This window comes from Babylonia areolata, chromosome 10 (assembly GCF_041734735.1).
Source record: "Babylonia areolata isolate BAREFJ2019XMU chromosome 10, ASM4173473v1, whole genome shotgun sequence".
NCBI classification, from domain to species: Eukaryota; Metazoa; Mollusca; class Gastropoda; order Neogastropoda; family Buccinidae; genus Babylonia; species Babylonia areolata.
Window position 1 is genome coordinate 5,688,649 of NC_134885.1, and position 18,329 is coordinate 5,706,977.

General features: G+C 44.3%; 1 protein-coding gene across 1 annotated transcript in view; it reads left to right on the forward strand.

Moving 5' to 3' along the window:
* Positions 1–18,329, forward strand: part of LOC143286415 (xylosyl- and glucuronyltransferase LARGE1-like) — a 32,319-nt gene that overhangs the window by 6,957 nt on the left and 7,033 nt on the right. The window contains exons 6-18 of the mRNA XM_076593976.1: positions 225–396; positions 2,244–2,278; positions 3,632–3,727; positions 4,253–4,336; positions 5,294–5,371; positions 7,891–8,022; positions 9,044–9,169; positions 9,505–9,762; positions 10,457–10,666; positions 12,912–13,067; positions 14,249–14,355; positions 16,090–16,162; positions 17,564–17,688. Coding sequence (XP_076450091.1) covers positions 225–396; positions 2,244–2,278; positions 3,632–3,727; positions 4,253–4,336; positions 5,294–5,371; positions 7,891–8,022; positions 9,044–9,169; positions 9,505–9,762; positions 10,457–10,666; positions 12,912–13,067; positions 14,249–14,355; positions 16,090–16,162; positions 17,564–17,688 — 1,652 coding nt within the window. The remainder of the gene's footprint in view (positions 1–224; positions 397–2,243; positions 2,279–3,631; positions 3,728–4,252; positions 4,337–5,293; positions 5,372–7,890; positions 8,023–9,043; positions 9,170–9,504; positions 9,763–10,456; positions 10,667–12,911; positions 13,068–14,248; positions 14,356–16,089; positions 16,163–17,563; positions 17,689–18,329) is intronic.

Sequence of the window (18,329 nt, forward strand, 5' to 3'; positions counted from 1 at the left end):
TTCACATAGCCATCATATGGTTGTTGTAGGACAGGTGATTCACATAGCCATTGTGTGATTGTTGTCGGACAGGAGATTTACATAGCCATCGTGAGCTTGTTTTAGGACAGGAGATTCACATAGCCATCTTGTATTTGTCATGCAATGGATAATTTACATAGCCATCAAGTGCTTGTCATGCTATGGATAATTCACATAGCCATCATGTGTTTGTTGTTTGACAGGTGATTCACGTAGCCATCGTGTGTGCTGGCCACAACGCTACACGCGATGTGGTCACCCTCATCAAGAGTGTCCTGTTCTACAGACGCAACCCGCTCCACTTCCACTTCATCTCTGATTCCATCGCTCAGATCATCTTGAACAAGCTGTTTGAAACATGGAACATTGCTGAGGGTAAGGGTGATGGTAGGAGTGGTGGTCTTCATTTGTATCAGTTTCAGTTTCTCAAGGAGGCGTCACTGCGTTCGGACAAATCCATGTGCGCTACACCGCATCTGCAAGGCAGATGCCTGACAGCAGCATAACCCATCGCGCTTGTCAGGCCTTGAGTGCATGTTTATATAAAATTATTTGTGTACCTGTTGGAGTAGACTTCTTTTTACATAATTTTGCCAGAGGACAACACTCTTGTTGCCTTGGGTTCTTTTTCAGTGCGCCAATTGCGTGCTGCACACAGGATCTCAGTTTATCATCTCATCTGAAAGACTAGACATTCAGTTTGATTTTCCAGTCAAACTTGGGAGAAAAAGCAAGAGCGGGATTCAAACCCAGACCCTCACAGGACTCTCTGTATTGGCAGCTGAGCGTCTTAACCATTCTGTCACCTTCCTCCTAAATAAAATTAGACCATTGATTGATTTGTATCGATGAAGTGATAATGAGCAGTTATTGTTGGATGGTGAAAGAGGCATAAGGTGGTCATCATTTGTATCAATGGAGTGATACTAAGCAGTTAGTGTTACACAGGTGTACAATGGCTCAGTGGTTAAAATGACTGCCAGAAAGGCGACTCAGTCCAGAAGTGGAGACGACACTGGAAGTGTTCGTTCGAACCTGCTGAGGGCCAGGTTGGAAAAAAAATAAGGCGATGATACAAGAGCATCTAGGAGTCATGACCTGGGTGTGGCCCAGCCCATTAGAGTGTAAGGAGTTAAGGGCCGAAACATTCGACTGAGGGGGGCTTTTTCTCTGAAGACCTTGTACTGTCCAGCTCTCCCTAGAGTTTCTTATCACTAGTGAGTAAGGGCATAAGGTGGTTATCATTTGTATCAATGAAGTGATATTAAGCAGTTAGTGTTGGATGGTGAGAGAGGCAAGTAGTGGTCATCAAAACATCAATGAACATGAAGTGACACTGAGCAGTTAGCATGGGTGAGAGGAGCATGATGTGAAAAAAGAGGAATCCAATTTCACATTAATTGGAAATAAATAAATGGATGAATAAATATAGATAGATATAGAGATAGAGAGATATTGATGGAGTTCAGTGTTGACTAGTATTTGTACCCCTTATACCCAGCGATTTGACATTAAAGCCTACTGAGGAAGGCCAGACACCTGAAATGTTGGGAAAACCTGCTGGACTTGTTGGCTCTTGTATGGAAGCTCATGTTTGCAAACATGTTGCTTTCTGTTGAGAAAAAATTTTTAACGTGGTACTTTGCTTTTTTATTCATCTGTTCATTGAATGCATTTGGGGGCTATGAGACAGTAAAGCTCTCCACAAATATCTAGTTACGTAACACAAGAACACCAGAGAATCGACAGACAGACAGAAACTACAAAAAACTTAGCCGTATGGAGAGCACAGGAACAGGAGTCATGATGGCTGCCGGAAAAAGAGGGCGCTAGCCAGGGGGACAAAGGGGAGGTTACCTACTTCCGGGAGGTTATCGGCCGTAGTACTTTTGTTTTCTCCGCATAGGCGGATAGTAGTTTGCACAGGACAGGAATGTCAGACCCCTGCCGGAGTCTGTACTAGTTGGGTCACAGTAAGTATGTTATTTAAACGTAATTTTAGATAGAAAATTTCCTTTACGTAGCATTGTATTACATTCCCAATGTCTTCTTTTTTATATACCTTATTCATTGATAGTTAATATTGCCTTTATTTTCTTGTTTCATTTTGTAACACATTTTGGCAGCTTAAAGGCGTTGGTCATTTGGCTGCAGGGATGAATGTGTCTTTGATATAGTTTTGTGGATTATGTTTTGATCCTTAATCCTTTATTCTGTTACAGTGCAGATCAGTTTTTATCCTGCAGATTCTATAAAGGTAAGTTCTGAAAACATCCGATTGCGTTCTGTGAACTTACATTTTGTGGTTGCGTTGTTGTCGGGGTTTTTTTTCTTTAATAGTAGATTCATCATTTTATTTTCCAATGGACAATGTTCTAAACCCCTGTGTACATTTATCACTGTAGTCTATTTTTTTTATTTTTTTTTTACCAACATCACCTAATGTAACATACGGTGATTTGCCAGGGCTGTCACTGAAGGATACCATTCACTTTTTTTTGATGCACTGGCATCCCATTTCATTCTGTCAAATCTTATTTGTGCTTAAATTTGCTTTTGAAACTGCTTTCTGTAACACACTAGCAACTAGAATTATGTGTTTTGAAAGAAAACCTGAAAAAAAAAAACCGCAGGTGCCTGATTTCCACATAAGCCTAACAACCCTTTGTGTACACTGACACCACTGTACAAATGCAAGCACACACACACATGCACATGCACACACCCCCCCCATTTCCCACACACACAGCACACACACACACACACACACACACCATAGCCAAGCAGATGTACAGTACATGTTGTGAGCAGGTCTAGTTCTCAAACAAGCTTCAAAGTGATTGTGTCAGCTCTGTCTGGGTTCATGTCAGTCACTAGACAGCTCAACTTTGATGAAATGAGATCTGTATGTCATGAAATTGCAAGTGCATTTACTACTTTTTGTGTACTTTTAAGAGATATACTTAATTCATTTTTGAAGAAAAGCTATGTATAATCAAGATGAATAAGTCCAAAAAAACAATGATGACTACACCCTCACTTGTGAGCACCATATTATCTCTTTGAGGTGACAGCCCTTTATAATAATAATAATAATAACAATGGGCATTTATGGCGCTTAATCTTTCCAAAGCCCTAAGCACTTACAAAAACAAAAATACGTATAGGACAAGTATACTGGGACGAAACAGCACAGGCATCAAGGGACAGTCATCACTTCCACCACAGTTTTGCCATTCTCTGCATGTGCACACGCAATAGGGACACACAAACTGGAGAGGAATGAAATAGAGATGCCAATCAGGATGTGAAAAGAGTAGTTTTAAGAGAAGATTTAAAGGATGACAGAGAAACCGAACTGTGGAGGAAAAGAGGGAACTTATTCCACGAGGACGGGGCCTGGAAAGAGAATGAGTGTAGGCCCGCGGTCTTGGTATTAAAGCGCGGGATACGGAGAAGGTGAGTGTCAGATGAGGAGCGCAGCTGTCGCGATGGAGTGTACAGATGTAGAAGATCAGTAAGATAGGAAGGAGTGAGACCTTTATTGATGAGTGTACACCACAACAGCAGTCGCAGGGTTAAATAAATGGAAAGCTGTGTTGATTTTCAGCCTGACGTGACATGGATACCTAACAGACATTACTCAGGAGTGTATGGTCTGATGAAGCTGACCCTGCCCAAAACTCTTCCTGCCGATCTGGAAAAGGTGTGTGTTTGTGTGTGTGTGTGTGTGTTGTGTGTGTGTGTGTGTGTTCATGTGTGTGTTTGGGTTTGTGTGTGTGTGTGTGTGTGTGCATTCACTGGTTCATGTTTGTATACATGTTTACATACATGTATGAGTGTGTTTGTTCACATGTGTGTGTGAGTGTTAATGTGTGTGTGTCTCTAAAGAGACAGATACTGTATTCACATGGCTTATAACTGCATAGATGTATAGGTGTGTGTGTGTGTATGTGTGTGTGTGTGTGTGTGTTTAAAGAGACAAAGACACAGTACTGGTATTTGGATGGCTTATGATTGCATATATGTATGTATGAATATGTGTGTGTGTGTGTGTGTAAATGTGTATGCGTGTGTGTGTGTTTGAAAGAAGACAAGGACACTGTGAACTTTGTGTAATTTTCATGACTGCATACATACATGTGTGTGTGTGTGTGTGTGTGTGTGTAAGTTGTATGTGTGTGTGAGTGTAAATAAGTTTGTGTAAATGTGTTCACATATCTAAATGCAGGTGATTGTGCTTGACACGGATGTCACATTTGCCACGGATATAGCAGAGCTGTGGAAAATCTTCCGCGTGCTGAAAGGAAAACAGGTGAGTGACAGCGACGGTTTACAGCACTCAGATGTGCTAGCGGTATTTCTCTGCGTCTTTTTGACACTTTAATCATGGCTTTAATTACACATACTTAACCGTGACCCAACTAGGGCAGGGGTCTGACATTCCTGTCCTGTGCAAACTACTATCTGCCTATGCGGAGAAAAAGAAAGCAACTATGGCCGATAACCTCCTGGAAGTAGGTAACCTCCCCTTTGTCCCGCTAGCTAGCGCCCTTTTTTTCCGGCAGCCATCTCAACACCTGTTCCTGTGCACTGCTTACAGCTAAGTTTTTTTTCGTATTTTCTATCTGTCTATTGATTGGCTTTTATGTTCTGTTGTTGTTGTGAGGCAAATTTGCACAGTGGTAAGGTTCTGCACACTGTATGTGGCTGTGTTTTTATATAGGTGTCTATCCCACTCCCCCCCACCCCCCACCCCACCCCAACCCCACCCGTGCCCTCCAAGGTTTGTGTCAGTATCTGTTTCTTTCATGCTACCTGCCATGCCAAAAGTGTGTGTGAGTGTGTGTGTGTGTGTGTGTGTGTGTGTTTCTGTAAGTGGCTAACTGGGAGGATAGGGGGTATGAAAGAGTGAAAAATTCCAATGTGTAACTGGCAGAATATTAATATGCATAGATTTATGCAGTGCATGCAAGTATAATTTCCATGTTCAGTGAGCACATGCATTTTTTTTTTACATATTGTATTGTGTCTATTTTATTCTGAGAGTGCAATCACTAGTTTCACTGTTAATTTTTCAAATTGTTCTTATACATGGAAGACCAGAATAGTAACTTCTGCGAATAAGTACTAAAGTTAAAGAATTGTGTGCATCTGGGTGCGTGTGTGTTTGAGTGAGTGAGAGTGTGTGTGTGTGTGTGTGTGTGCGTGTGAATATGTGTGATTGTGTGTGTGTGGTTGTGTGTGTGTTTGTGTGTGTGTGTGATTTCAGGCTATTGGGTTGGTGGAGAACCAGTCAGATTGGTATCTGGGGAAACTGTGGAAAAACCATCAACCCTGGCCAGCTTTGGTGAGTCGTCTATCTCTGCACACACACACACACACACACACACACACACACAGCATGCAATGTGGCACATGCGTACATTCCTGCATGACACTGAAATTTTAGGATGTCATCCATACGTCATTTCCAGTATGGTCAAAATTAAACTAATGATGGCAATCATATCACATTTATGCGTTCTTGAATTAGTACAAAATCTTCACACACATCTATGCTCACAAGCTTACTTGCACGCATACATACATACACGCATATGCACACATGTGCTTGCATGCACACACACGCACACATACACATGCACGCCCATGCACCCACTGACACTTTTCCTCTCCATGTCTCTCTTTCTCTTATATGTGTATCAATTTGTTGTTTTATTCTTAACATTATTTATGCAGGTTTCAAATATTGTACAATTTTTATCTTCTATTGATTGCCTTGATCTGAACATTTGCAGTTAGCTGGTATGTAAGCAGTAAACAATGCACAGTGCAGGGTCAAGGCTGTAGGCAATCAATAATGCTGAAAGGAGGGTCAGGGCTTTAAGCAATCAATAATGCACAGTGCAGGGTCAATGCTGTAGGCAATCAATAATGCACAGTGCAGGGTCAAGGCTTTAGGCAATCAATAATGCACAGTGCAGGGTCAAGGCTTTAGGCAATCAATAATGCACAGTGCAGGGCTTTAAGCAATCAATAATGCACAGTGCAGGGCTTTAAGCAATAGATAATACACAGTGCAGGGCCAGGGCTTTAAGCAATAGATAATACACAGTGCAGGGCCAGGGCTTCAAGCAATAAGTAATGCACAGTGCAGGGCCAAGGCTTTAAGCAATCAATATTGCACAGGTCAGGGCCAGGGCTTTAAGCAATAAACGATGCACAGTGAAGGGCCAGGGCTTCAAGCAATAAGTAACGCACAGTGTAGGGCCAGGGCCTCAGGCAATAAACGATGCACAGTGCAGGGCCAGGACCTCAAGCAATAAGTAGTGCACAGTGCAGGGCCAGGGCTTCAAGCAATAAACGATGCACAGTGAAGGGCCAGGGCATCAAGCCGATAAATAATACACAGTGCAGAGCCAGGGGTGGTGTCAGCCCTACACCAGTTACAAAACTGGACCAGCCAGACAGAACACACACACTGCTTGCAGTTTGAACCTGTCTGACCTGGTGAGCACATCACCTTGACAGGGAGTATTCAAAGGAACTCCCCCCTTTCCACAGCCTTCAACTCATTGAGCCCTGTGCCTAAGCATTGCTCTGGCGTCAAAATTCATCTCATTAAAATGGTTTTCACAGTCTTCCATATGCATAAACCGCAAAGAAAGGGAACAAACTTTTATAGTATATCTGGATGTGTCCACTTGTAATTAGGAGGAAAAGCACTATATTTTCTGTTTTTTCTTCATCAGTATTTGTATTTGTATTTCTCTTTTATCACAAAAGATTTCTCTTTGTGAAATTCGGGCTGCTTTCCCCAGGGAGAGCACATAGCTACACTACAGTGCCACCATTTTTTGTTGTTGTTGTTGTTGTATTTTTTCCTGCGTGCAGTTTTATTTGTTTTTCCTATCGAAGTGGATTTTTCTACAGAATTTTGCCAGGAACAACCCTTTTGTTGCCATGGGTTCTTTTACATGCGCTAATTGCATGCTGCACACAGGACCTCGGTTTATCGTCTCATCTGAATGACTAGCATCCAGACCACCACTTAAGGTCTAGTGGAGGGGGAGAAAATTTCGGCGGCTGAGTTGTGATTCGAACCAGTGCGCTCAGATTCTCTCGCTTCCTAGGCAGACGCATTACCTCTAGGCCATCGCTCCGCACGGCAAGGAAGCCTGCCAAGGCAGTAAGCTCCCCAGGGTTGAATGGGTTAAACAAAACCTTAGTTGAAAACTTCGTCATCTTCTTCTTTGTTTGTGGGCTGCAGCTCCCAAGTTAACTCGTATGTACATGAGCGGGCTTTTACATGCATGACCGTTTTTACCCCGCCACGTAGGCAGCCATACTCTGTTTTCGGGGATGTGCATGCTGGGTATGTTCTTGTTTCCATAACCCACAGAACGTTGACATGAATTTCAGGATCTTTAATGTGCGTATTTGATCTTCTGCTTGCGTATATAACATGAAGGGGGTTCAAGCACTAGCAGGTCTGCACATATGTTGACCTGGGAGATCAGAAAAATCTCCACCCTTCACCCATCAGGCGCCGTTACTGAGATTCGAACCAGGACCCTCAGATTGAAAGTCCAACGCTTTAACCACTCGGCTATTGCGCCCGTCATAGTTGAAAACAAACTTTAAGCTTCTGTTATTTGTGAAATTTATCACTTAAAAAAAAAATTTTTTTTAAACATTTATGATTATGAATTGATGAGGTAGCACAAAACATTACAGCCCAGGGCTGAATAGGGTAAAGCCTTAGAAACAAATTTTAAGCTTCTGCTATTTGTGACATTTATCACTGTTTTTGACAATTATATTTATGATTTGATGATGTATCACCAAATATTTCTGTACGAACAGGGCCGAGGTTTCAACACGGGTGTCATTCTCCTGGACCTGAAGATGCTGCGAGAGCTGGGTTGGATGCAGATGTGGAGGCTGGTTGCCGAGAAGGAACTGATGACCATGTTGTCTGTGTCTTTAGCTGATCAGGTGAGTAGATGTGAACCTCCTCTCTTTTACTGTCATGAGTTCCTGATTTTTTGAAAATAAATCTTGATTTGTGTCTCATTGTGTAGTGGTGTGTGTGTGTGTGTGTTTTTCAGGTAGTGTGTAGTGGTGTGTGTGTGTGTGTTTCAGGTGGTGTGGAGTGAAATGTGTGTGTGTGTGTGTGTGTGTGTGTGTGTGTGTGTGTCTCAGTGTGTTGTTTGTGTGTGCAGTAGATCAGATGAGTGAACAGGTTGAAAGAAAAAGTGTTTTCATGTATTGTTTGTTGTACCTGTGGTTTCCAGGTGGTGTGTAGTGGTTTGTGGGCAATAGTTGTCAAAAGGTTGAAAGAAAAATAAGTTTCATGTCTTCTTGTACCTGTTGTTTTCAGGTGGTGTGTAGTGGTGTGTTTCAGGTAGTGTGTGGTGGTTTGTGTGTTTTTCAGGTGATGTGTGGTGGTTTGTGTGTGTTTCAGGTGGTGTGTAGTGGTTTGTGTGTGTTTCAGGTGGTGTGTGTGTGTGTGTGTGTGTGTGTGTGTGAGTGAGGTGGTGTGTACTGGTGTATGTGTGTTTCAAGTGGTGTGTAGTGGCTTGTATGTTTTAAGGCAGTGTGTAGTGGATTGTGTGTGTTTCAGTTGGCGTGGAGTGTTGTGCTGTGGATTGTGTGTGATTAGGTGGTGTGTAGTGGTTTTTGTGTGCTTCAGGTGGTATGTAGCAGTGTGTGTGTGTGTGTTTCAAGTAGTGTGTAGTGGTTAGAGTGTTTCAGGTGGTGTGTAGTGTATTGTGTGTGTTTCTGGTGGTTTGTAGTGGCATGTGTGTGTTTCAGGTGGTGTGTAGTGGCATGTGTGTTTTTTGGCAGTGTGTAGCGGATAGTGTGCGTTTCAGTGTGGAGTGGTGTGCAGTGGATCGTGTCGTGTGTGTTTCAGGTAGTGTGTAGTGGTGTGTGTGTGTGTGTGTGTGTGTTTAATGTGATTTGTAGTGGTTTGTGTGTGATTCAGGCAGTGTGTAGTGGAGTGTGTGTGTTTCAGGACATCTTCAACACGGTGATCAAACAGAACCCATACCTGGTGTACCGACTGCCGTGTCAGTGGAACGTCCAGCTGAGCGAGAACACTCGCAGTGAACAGTGCTACAGTGAGGTGTCTGACCTCAAGGTGAGAATGACCACACCTGTGGGACACACACACACACACACACACACACACACACACACACACACACACACGCTCTGTTCTCAGCAGTTCTGCGTGCTTTAGCAGATTGCTTTTATACTCTATTGTTAACACCTCCAGATAATCCACTGGAACTCTCCAATAAAGCTGAAGGTGAACAGTAGAAGACAAGACAATACAATACAATACAATACAATACAATACAAATACTTTTCAATGAACTTGCCATGCTGCATTTGTCGCACTTCCAGACAATACAATACAATACAATACAATACAATACAATACAACTGCGCTGTGTTTGTTAACACATCCAGATAATCCACTGGAACTCCCCGATGAAGCTGAAGGTGAAGAACAAGCATGTGGAGTTCTTCCGCAACATGTACCTGACCTTCCTGGAGTACGACGGCAACCTGCTGCGTCGAGAGCTCTTCGGCTGCGGAGGCCAGGATGACTCGTCCCGCAACCAGGACCTGCTTAGTGAGCTGACCGATGACGACTGCTACGACTTCAGGAGGGAGAGGGACCTGGTCCACCGCACTCACCTGTACTACCTGGACTACAGCTATGAGGTGGGTTTGGATTTGCTGGTTGTTTTTTTTTTGGGGGGGGGGGGGGGGTGAGGGGGGGGGGGTGCTGCTTTTTTTTTTTTTTTTTTTTTCCAAGATTATGTGGTACAAGGAGCAAAAAACATGTTTGACGAACAATGTAAAACAATGCACATATGCAGACATGTATGCACACTGACATGCAGTTACATATACACCCACACATGTGTTCTTGCACACACACACACACATGCACACACACTCAGACACGCATACTCACACACACACACACACACACACCAATGCCCCCCCATTGCCCCCCCCCTCCTCCGCACACACACACACACACTTTCTCCCAACCCCCTCCCAATCCCACACACTCAGACACCCTCCCATTCCCCCTCCCAGCGCCACTCCTACACACTAATGTCTACACACCCACCTATAAGCACACACGCACAAACACACACACACACTCCCCTCCCAACCCCACACACTCAAACCCACCATCCTCCCAACCCACACCACTCCCCACACCCCCACTCCCCCACACCACACCCCCACCCATCACCCTCCAATTCCACCCACCACCACCCACACACCCACCATCTTCCCACCCCACCCCCACACACACCCCACCCCACATCCCACATCCCACCCCCCACCCAGGCCCATGCTTCCTGTTTCCCAGCACTGACACCCCCGCGATCTCTTCCAGCCTCAGGACGATGACGTGACGCTCGTGGCCCAGCTGTCCATGGACCGGTTGCAGATGCTGGAGATGATCTGCCGGCACTGGGAGGGGCCCATCAGCATCGCCCTCTACATGTCCGACGCTGAGGCGCAGCAGTTCCTGCGCTACGCCCTCGGCTCCGAGACCCTCATGTCTCGCAAGAACATCGGCTATCATATCGTTTACAGGGACGGGGTGAGAGTCATATTGTTTACAGGGATGGGATGAGAGTGGTTTACTGGCTGTCATATCGTGTACAGGGATGGGATGAGAGTGGTTTATTGGCTGTCATATCGTGTACAGAGATGGGATGAGAGATGTTTACTGGCTGTCATATCATGTACAGGGATGGGACAAGAGATGTTTATTGACTGTCATATCGTGTACAGGGATGGGATGAGAGATGTTTACTGGCTGTCATATCGTGTACAGGGATGGGATGAGAGCGGTTTATTGGCTGTCATATCGTTTACAGGGACGGGGTGAGAGTGGTTTATTGGCTGTCATATCATGTACAGGGATGGGATGAGAGCGGTTTATTGGCTGTCAAATCATGTACAGGGATGGGATGAGAGCGGTTTATTGGCTGTCATATCGTTTGCAGGGACGGGGTGAGAGTGGTTTATTGGCTGTCATATCATGTACAGGGAAGGGATGAGAGTGGTTTATTGGCTGTCATATCGTGTACAGGGATGGGATGAGAGTGGTTTATTGGCTGTCATATCGTGTACAGGGATGGGATGAGAGCGGTTTATTGGCTGTCATATCGTGTACAGGGATGGGATGAGAGCGGTTTATTGGCTGTCATATCGTGTACAGAGATGGGATGAGATGTTTACTGGCTGTCATATCGTGTACAGGGATGGGATGAGAGTGGTTTATTGGCTGTCATATCATGTAACATATGAGATGGTGTGAGAATGATTTATCAGACTTTTTAAAAAGTTTTCTTTCTGTTCCAAGAATATTGGCTATCATATCGTGTACAGGGATGGTGTGAAAAAAGTATTGTACATTTGATGTGTCTGTTCCAAGAGTATTGGCTATCGTATTGTGTAAAGAGATTGGGTGAGAGAAGGTTATTGTTCATTTTGATGTCATTTCTGTGTGATGATGTATCGTGGGATGATGGGTGCAACAGATGAGTGGTTATAGCATTGGCCTTGCAGTCTTGAGCATCCTTGCTTTGAATCCCAGGTCAACAGATGTGCAGACCTGCTAGACCCTGAACCCCCTTCATGTGTATACACGTTCAGAAGATCAGATACACACGTTAAAGATATACCCAAAAACATACCCAGCATGCAACTACTGAAAATGGAGTATGATTACCTACATGGCAGGGATAAAAATGGTCATACACACAAAATGCCCACTCGTCTCTACGAGTGAAGGTGTGAGTCACAGCTCATGAACGAAGAAGAAGAAAATAACGTACACAGGGACTGGATGAGAAAATGTATCACATGTTTTAGCGTCATTTCTGTGCTATCGTATTGTGTACAGAGACAGGATGGGAAGAGTTTGTTGAATGTTTTAATGTTGTTTTTGTTCAAGGAATATTGAAGAGGGCGTGAAGAATGTTTATCACATGTTTTGATGTCGTTTCTGTTCTCAATAATAACAACTGATTGAGGAGTGAATATACTGAAGGGTAGTTGTTGTGACAGCAATTCTATGCAGTGAACATGAAGTATATATATGCGAGTGTGTTTGTGTGTGTGTGTATGTGTGTGTGTGTGTGTGTGTGTGCGTGTGTGTGTGTGTGTGTGTGTGTGTGTGTGCGTGCGTGTGTGTGTGTGTGTGTGTGTGTGCTATGACAGCAATTCTACCTGATCAACATGCAGTATATATATATATATATATATATATATATATATATATATATGTGTGTATGTATTGTGATAGCAATTCCCGGTCAACATGCAGTATATATATGTGTGTGTGTGTGTGCATATGCGTGTGCATTGTGACAGCAATTCTACCCAGCCAACAATCAGAATATATGTGTTGTGTGACAGCAAATCTACCCAGCCAACAATCAGAATACATGTGTGTTGTGTGACAGCAATTCTACCCAGCCAACAATCAGAATATATGTGTTGTGTGACAGCAATTCTACCCAGGCAACAATCAGAATATATGTGTGTTGCGTGACAGCAAATCTACCCAGCCAACAATCAGAATACATGTGTGTTGTGTGACAGCAATTCTACCCAGCCAACAATCAGAATATATGTGTTGTGTGACAGCAATTCTACCCAGCCAACAATCAGAATATATGTGTGTTGCGTGACAGCAATTCTACCCAGCCAACAATCAGAACATATGTGTGTTGTGTGACAGCAATTCTACCCAGCCAACAATCAGAATATATGTGTGTTGTGTGACAGCAATTCTACCCAGCCAACAATCAGAATATATGTGTGTTGCGTGACAGCAATTCTACCCGGTCAACTACCTGAGGAATATGGCCCTGGAACAGGTGAAGACACCCTACGTCTTTCTGTCGGACATTGACTTCCTGCCCATGTATGGACTGTATGAGTACCTGAAGAAAGCCGCCAACATGATGGACATAGGTGCTGAGAAAAAGGTGTGTGTTTGCGTATATATATATATACACTTTGTCCTGTGGTCATTGGTGCAGAGAAAAAGTTCTCTGTGTGTATGTGTACTGTGTTACGTGGTCATTGGTGCAGAGGGAAAGGTGTGTGTGTCCTCTTGTCCAGTCTGGCTGTTCAGCTTTTCTTCTTGTCTTCCCTTCCTCTCTTGTTAGTTCACAGTCTTCTTGGGTCATTTCACAGTATGTGTTGTAGTTGTGTGCGTGTGCGTGTGCGTGTGTGTGTGCGCATGTGAGTGCGCGTGTGTGCATGCGTGCGTGCGTGTGTGTATACACATCTATCTTAAAGGATGATAGACTACATGCCAGTGGTTGACATCATTGAATTCAGAGCTGTGTCTTCATAACATGATATTGTAACCAGCAGCAATCAGCGTACATCATTTCAGACATCGTCTTTGTAACACGATTTATAACCAGCAGCAATCAGCACACATCATTTCAGACATTGTAACATGATATTGTAACCAGCAGCAGTCAGCACACATCATTCCAGACATTGTCTTTGTAACATGATATTGTAACCAACACAGCAACCAGCATATATCGTTTCAGACATTGTCTTTGTAACATGATATTGTAACCAACACAGCAACCAGCATATATCGTTTCAGACATCGTCTTTGTAACACGATTTGTAAACAGCAGCAGTCAGTGTACGTCATTTCAGACATCGTCTTTGTAACACGATTTGTAACCAGCACAGCAGTGTACATCATTTCAGACATTGTTTTTGTAACATGATATTGTAACCAACACAGCAAACAGTGTACATCATTTCAGACATCATCCTTGTAACATGACTTGTAACCAGCAGCAGTCAGTGTACATCATTTCAGACATCATCTTTGTAACATGATATAGAACTGACACTGCAGCCAGTTCACATCATTACAGACACTGTCTGTGTAACATGATATGTAACCAGCACAGCAGTCAGCGTACATCATTTCAGACATCGTCTTTGTAACATGATATGTAACCAGCACAGCAGTCAGCGTACATCATTTCAGACATTGTCTGTGTAACATGATATGTAACCAGCACAGCAGTCAGCGTACATCATTACAGACACTGTCTGTGTAACATGATATGTAACCAGCACAGCAGTCAGCGCACATCATTTCAGCCAGGATGTCTGTGTTGCCCTTCAGGCCCTGGTGGTGCCGGCGTTCGAAACGCAGCGCTACAGACTGGAGTTTCCCAAGTCCAAGGCAGAGCTGCTGTCCATGCTGGACATGGGCACGCTGTTCACATTCAGGTCAGTGCTTGAGGGTGATGGTGATGTTGTCTTGAGTCAGTCTGCACGTGTGTGATTGTTTGATGTTCTCTTGAGTCAGTCTGCAGGTGTGTGATTGTTTGATGTTCTCGTGAGTCAGTCTGCAGGTGTGTGATTGTTTGATGTTGTCTTGAGTCAGTCTGCAGGTGTGTGATTGTTTGATGTTGTCTTGAGTCAGTCTGCAGGTGTGTGATTGATGTTCTCGTGAGTCAGTCTGCAGGTGTGTGATTGTTTGATGTTGTCTTGAGTCAGTCTGCAGGTGTGTGATTGTTTGATGTTGTCTTGAGTCAGTCTGCAGGTGTGTGATTGATGTTCTCGTGAGTCAGTCTGCAGGTGTGTGATTGTTTGATGTTGTCTTGAGTCAGTCTGCAGGTGTGTGATTGATGTTCTCTTGAGTCAGTCTGCAGGTGTGTGATTGTTTGATGTTCTCGTGAGTCAGTCTGCAGGTGTGTGATTGTTTGATGTTCTCTTGAGTCAGTCTGCAGGTGTGTGATTGTTTGATGTTCTCGTGAGTCAGTCTGCAGGTGTGTGATTGTTTGATGTTCTCGTGAGTCAGTCTGCAGGTGTGTGATTGTTTGATGTTCTCGTGAGTCAGTCTGCAGGTGTGTGATTGTTTGATGTTGTCTTGAGTCAGTCTGCAGGTGTGTGATTGTTTTATGTTGTCTTGAGTCAGTCTGCAGGTGTGTGATTGTTTGATGTTGTCTTGAGTCAGTCTGCAGGTGTGTGATTGATGTTCTCTTGAGTCAGTCTGCAGGTGTGTGATTGTTTGATGTTCTCGTGAGTCAGTCTGCAGGTGTGTGATTGTTTGATGTTCTCTTGAGTCAGTCTGCAGGTGTGTGATTGTTTGATGTTGTCTTGAGTCAGTCTGCAGGTGTGTGATTGTTTGATGTTGTCTTGAGTCAGTCTGCAGGTGTGTGATTGTTTGATGTTGTCTTGATTCAGTCTGCAGGTGTGTGATTGATGTTCTCTTGAGTCAGTCTGCAGGTGTGTGATTGTTTGATGTTGTCTTGAGTCAGTCTGCAGGTGTGTGATTGTTTGATGTTGTCTTGAGTCAGTCTGCAGGTGTGTGATTGTTTGATGTTCTCTTGAGTCTACAGGCGTCTGATCGTTTGGAGGTGATGGTAATGTTGTCTCGAGTCAGTATACAGGTGTCTTCTCCTCTTCTTCTTCTTCGTTTGTGGGCTGCAACTCCCACATTCACTTGTATGTATACGAGTGGGCTTTAATGGGGTTGGGGGGTGGGGGGTGGGTCTTTGTGGTCACAGCTTGACTGGAACGACTTGACTGGACACGACATAACACTGGCTTAAATGTCTCTGGTGTTGGTGAGGAAATTTAGGATCGGAATTTTTGTTCTCAGGTTTCTTTGTTTGTTTTGGTTTCTTTTTTGTTTGGTTTTTAGTACTTTCTGTTGTATGCATTATGTATAGTTGGGAAGGATTAATGAAACAGGGTCTGTTGTACTGGGATATAGATGTGGTGACAATGTTGTCTGTTGTAGTTGGACGTAAATATGGTGACAGTGTTGTCTGTAGTACTGGGATATAGATGTGGTGATAGTGTTGTCTGTTGTAGCTGGATGTGAATGTGGTGACAATGTTGTCTGTTGTACTGGGGTATAAATGTGGTGACAATGTTGTCTGTTATGCTGGGGTATAAATGTGGTGACAAGGTTGTCTGTTGTAGTTGGACGTAAATGTGGTGACAATGTTGCAGATACCATGTGTGGCCGAAAGGACACGCCCCCACCAACTTTGCCAAGTGGGGAACAGCCACCACCCCCTACCCTGTGAGTTGTCAGTGTGTGCACACTGTTTGCTGGCATTCACATACAGGCATGCACGGACATATGAGTTTATACACATGCATGCAAAATTCATATTTGTGTGCTTTCTTTGTTCATTTACATAGATACAGATAGTGCACACAGACACACACACACACACACACACACACATACACACACACACACACACAGAGATAACACACACACACAGATACACACCCCTTTACAGATATAGACAACATACACACACACACACATGCACAGATATACAGATGCACAAGCAAATAGCAACTTATGACATGAACACATGCATACATATACATCTACAACTAATGAATACATGCTCACACATGAAACCATTGCACATACACACACATGCACGCACAGATGCATACATACACATGCATGCACACAATTGAAACCCATGTATAGACACGTATGCATGCACACACATGGAAGCTATGTACATACATGTTTATCACATGCACACACACACACACACACACACACACACACACACACACATGCACACACACAAGCACAAACACACATACAGACATACCTAAACATCCCTCAAATAACAAAACACAGCACAAAGACCACTTAGATTTTGATATTGATCTAGTTTGGTGTCTAGATCCAGGTGCCAGTTGCATTGCTTGGTTTTAACTTTTTGACAGTTACACGTGACTAAATGCTTACCTTGACCGAACTACGTCATTGGTCAGTTCCATACTACACACAGTTAGTAGCGGGTTACGACCATACTAGGCTCTTCCGTCCGAGCAATGCAACCGGCTGCAGGCTTCTGCCTGACAGATGTGGGGTGGATTATTTGGGTTTTTCTGAACGCAGTGACGCCTCCTTGAGGAACTGAAACTGACGCAGGACAGTGTGTGTGTGGTGTGGGTGTGTATTTGCTGGGTGTGTGGTGTGGGTGTCTATGTGTGTATTTGCTGGGTGTGTGGGTGTGTGTGGTGTGGGTGTGTATGTGTGTGGTGTGGGTGTGTATGTGTGTATTTGCTGGGTGTGTGGGTGTGGGTGTGTGTATGTGTGTGTGGGGGGGTGTTTGTGTGTGTCTGTGTGTGTATGTGTGTGTGTATCTGTGGGTGTATATGTGTGTGTCTGTGTGCGTATGTGTTTGTGTGTATGTGTACATGTGTGTGTGTGTGTGTGTGTGTGTGTTTGTGTGTATCTGTGGGTGTGTATGTGTTTGTGTGTGTGTGTGTGTATGTGTTCTTGTGTGTGTGTTTGTGTGTGTGTATCTGTGTGTGTGTGTTTATGTGTGTGTGTGTGTGTGTACATGTGTGTGTGTGTGTGTGTATGTGTGTTTGCGTGCGCACGCGTGTGTGTGTGTGTGTGTGCATTTGTGTGTGTGTTTGTGTGTGTGTGTGTGTGTGTCAGGTGGCATGGGAGCAGGACTTTGAGCCGTACGTGGTGGTGCACCGTGACATTCCCCTCTTCGACCAGCGCTTCATGGGCTTTGGCTGGAACAAGGTGTCCCACATTATGGAGCTGGATGCTCAGGGGTAGGTGTGTGTGGGTGTGAGGGGTGCGGAGAGAGGGGTGTTGGTGTGGGTGTGTGTGTGTGTGGTGGGAGGGGGGTTGTTGGTGTGTGGGTATGGGGGGCTGGGGGGGTGGGGTTGTGTATGTTTGGGTGTGGGTGTGTTTTGATGTGTGTGGGTGTATGTTTGTGGGTGTGTTTGTGCATGTGTGTGTGTGTGTGTGTGAGGCGAATGTGTGTGTGTGCGTGTGTATGCATTTGCATGTGTGTATATCTGTCTCTGTGTGGGTGTGGGTGTGCGTGGGTGTGTGTGCACACGCGTTCATGTGTGTGTATGTATGCGCATGTTTGTGTGTGTGAGCATTCACATGTGTGTGTGTGTGTGTGGTTGTTGGGGAGGGTTGATGTGTGGGAGGGTTACATTTGTTTGGCTGTTGGACGCATGTGTGTGTGTTGGGGGAGGGGTTTGGGGAGTGAGGAGGGCCTAAAGGGTGGGGTGGGATGAGTGTCTGTGCGTGTGTGTGTGTGCATATGTGTATGTGTTTGTAGGTGTGTGTATGTGTGTGTGTGTGTGTGTGTGTGTGTGTGTGTGTGTGCTTTTGTTCAGCAGAATATTTGATCCCATTGCTGTGCATGTCTGTCGTGATGTATGATGTGTCGTGATGG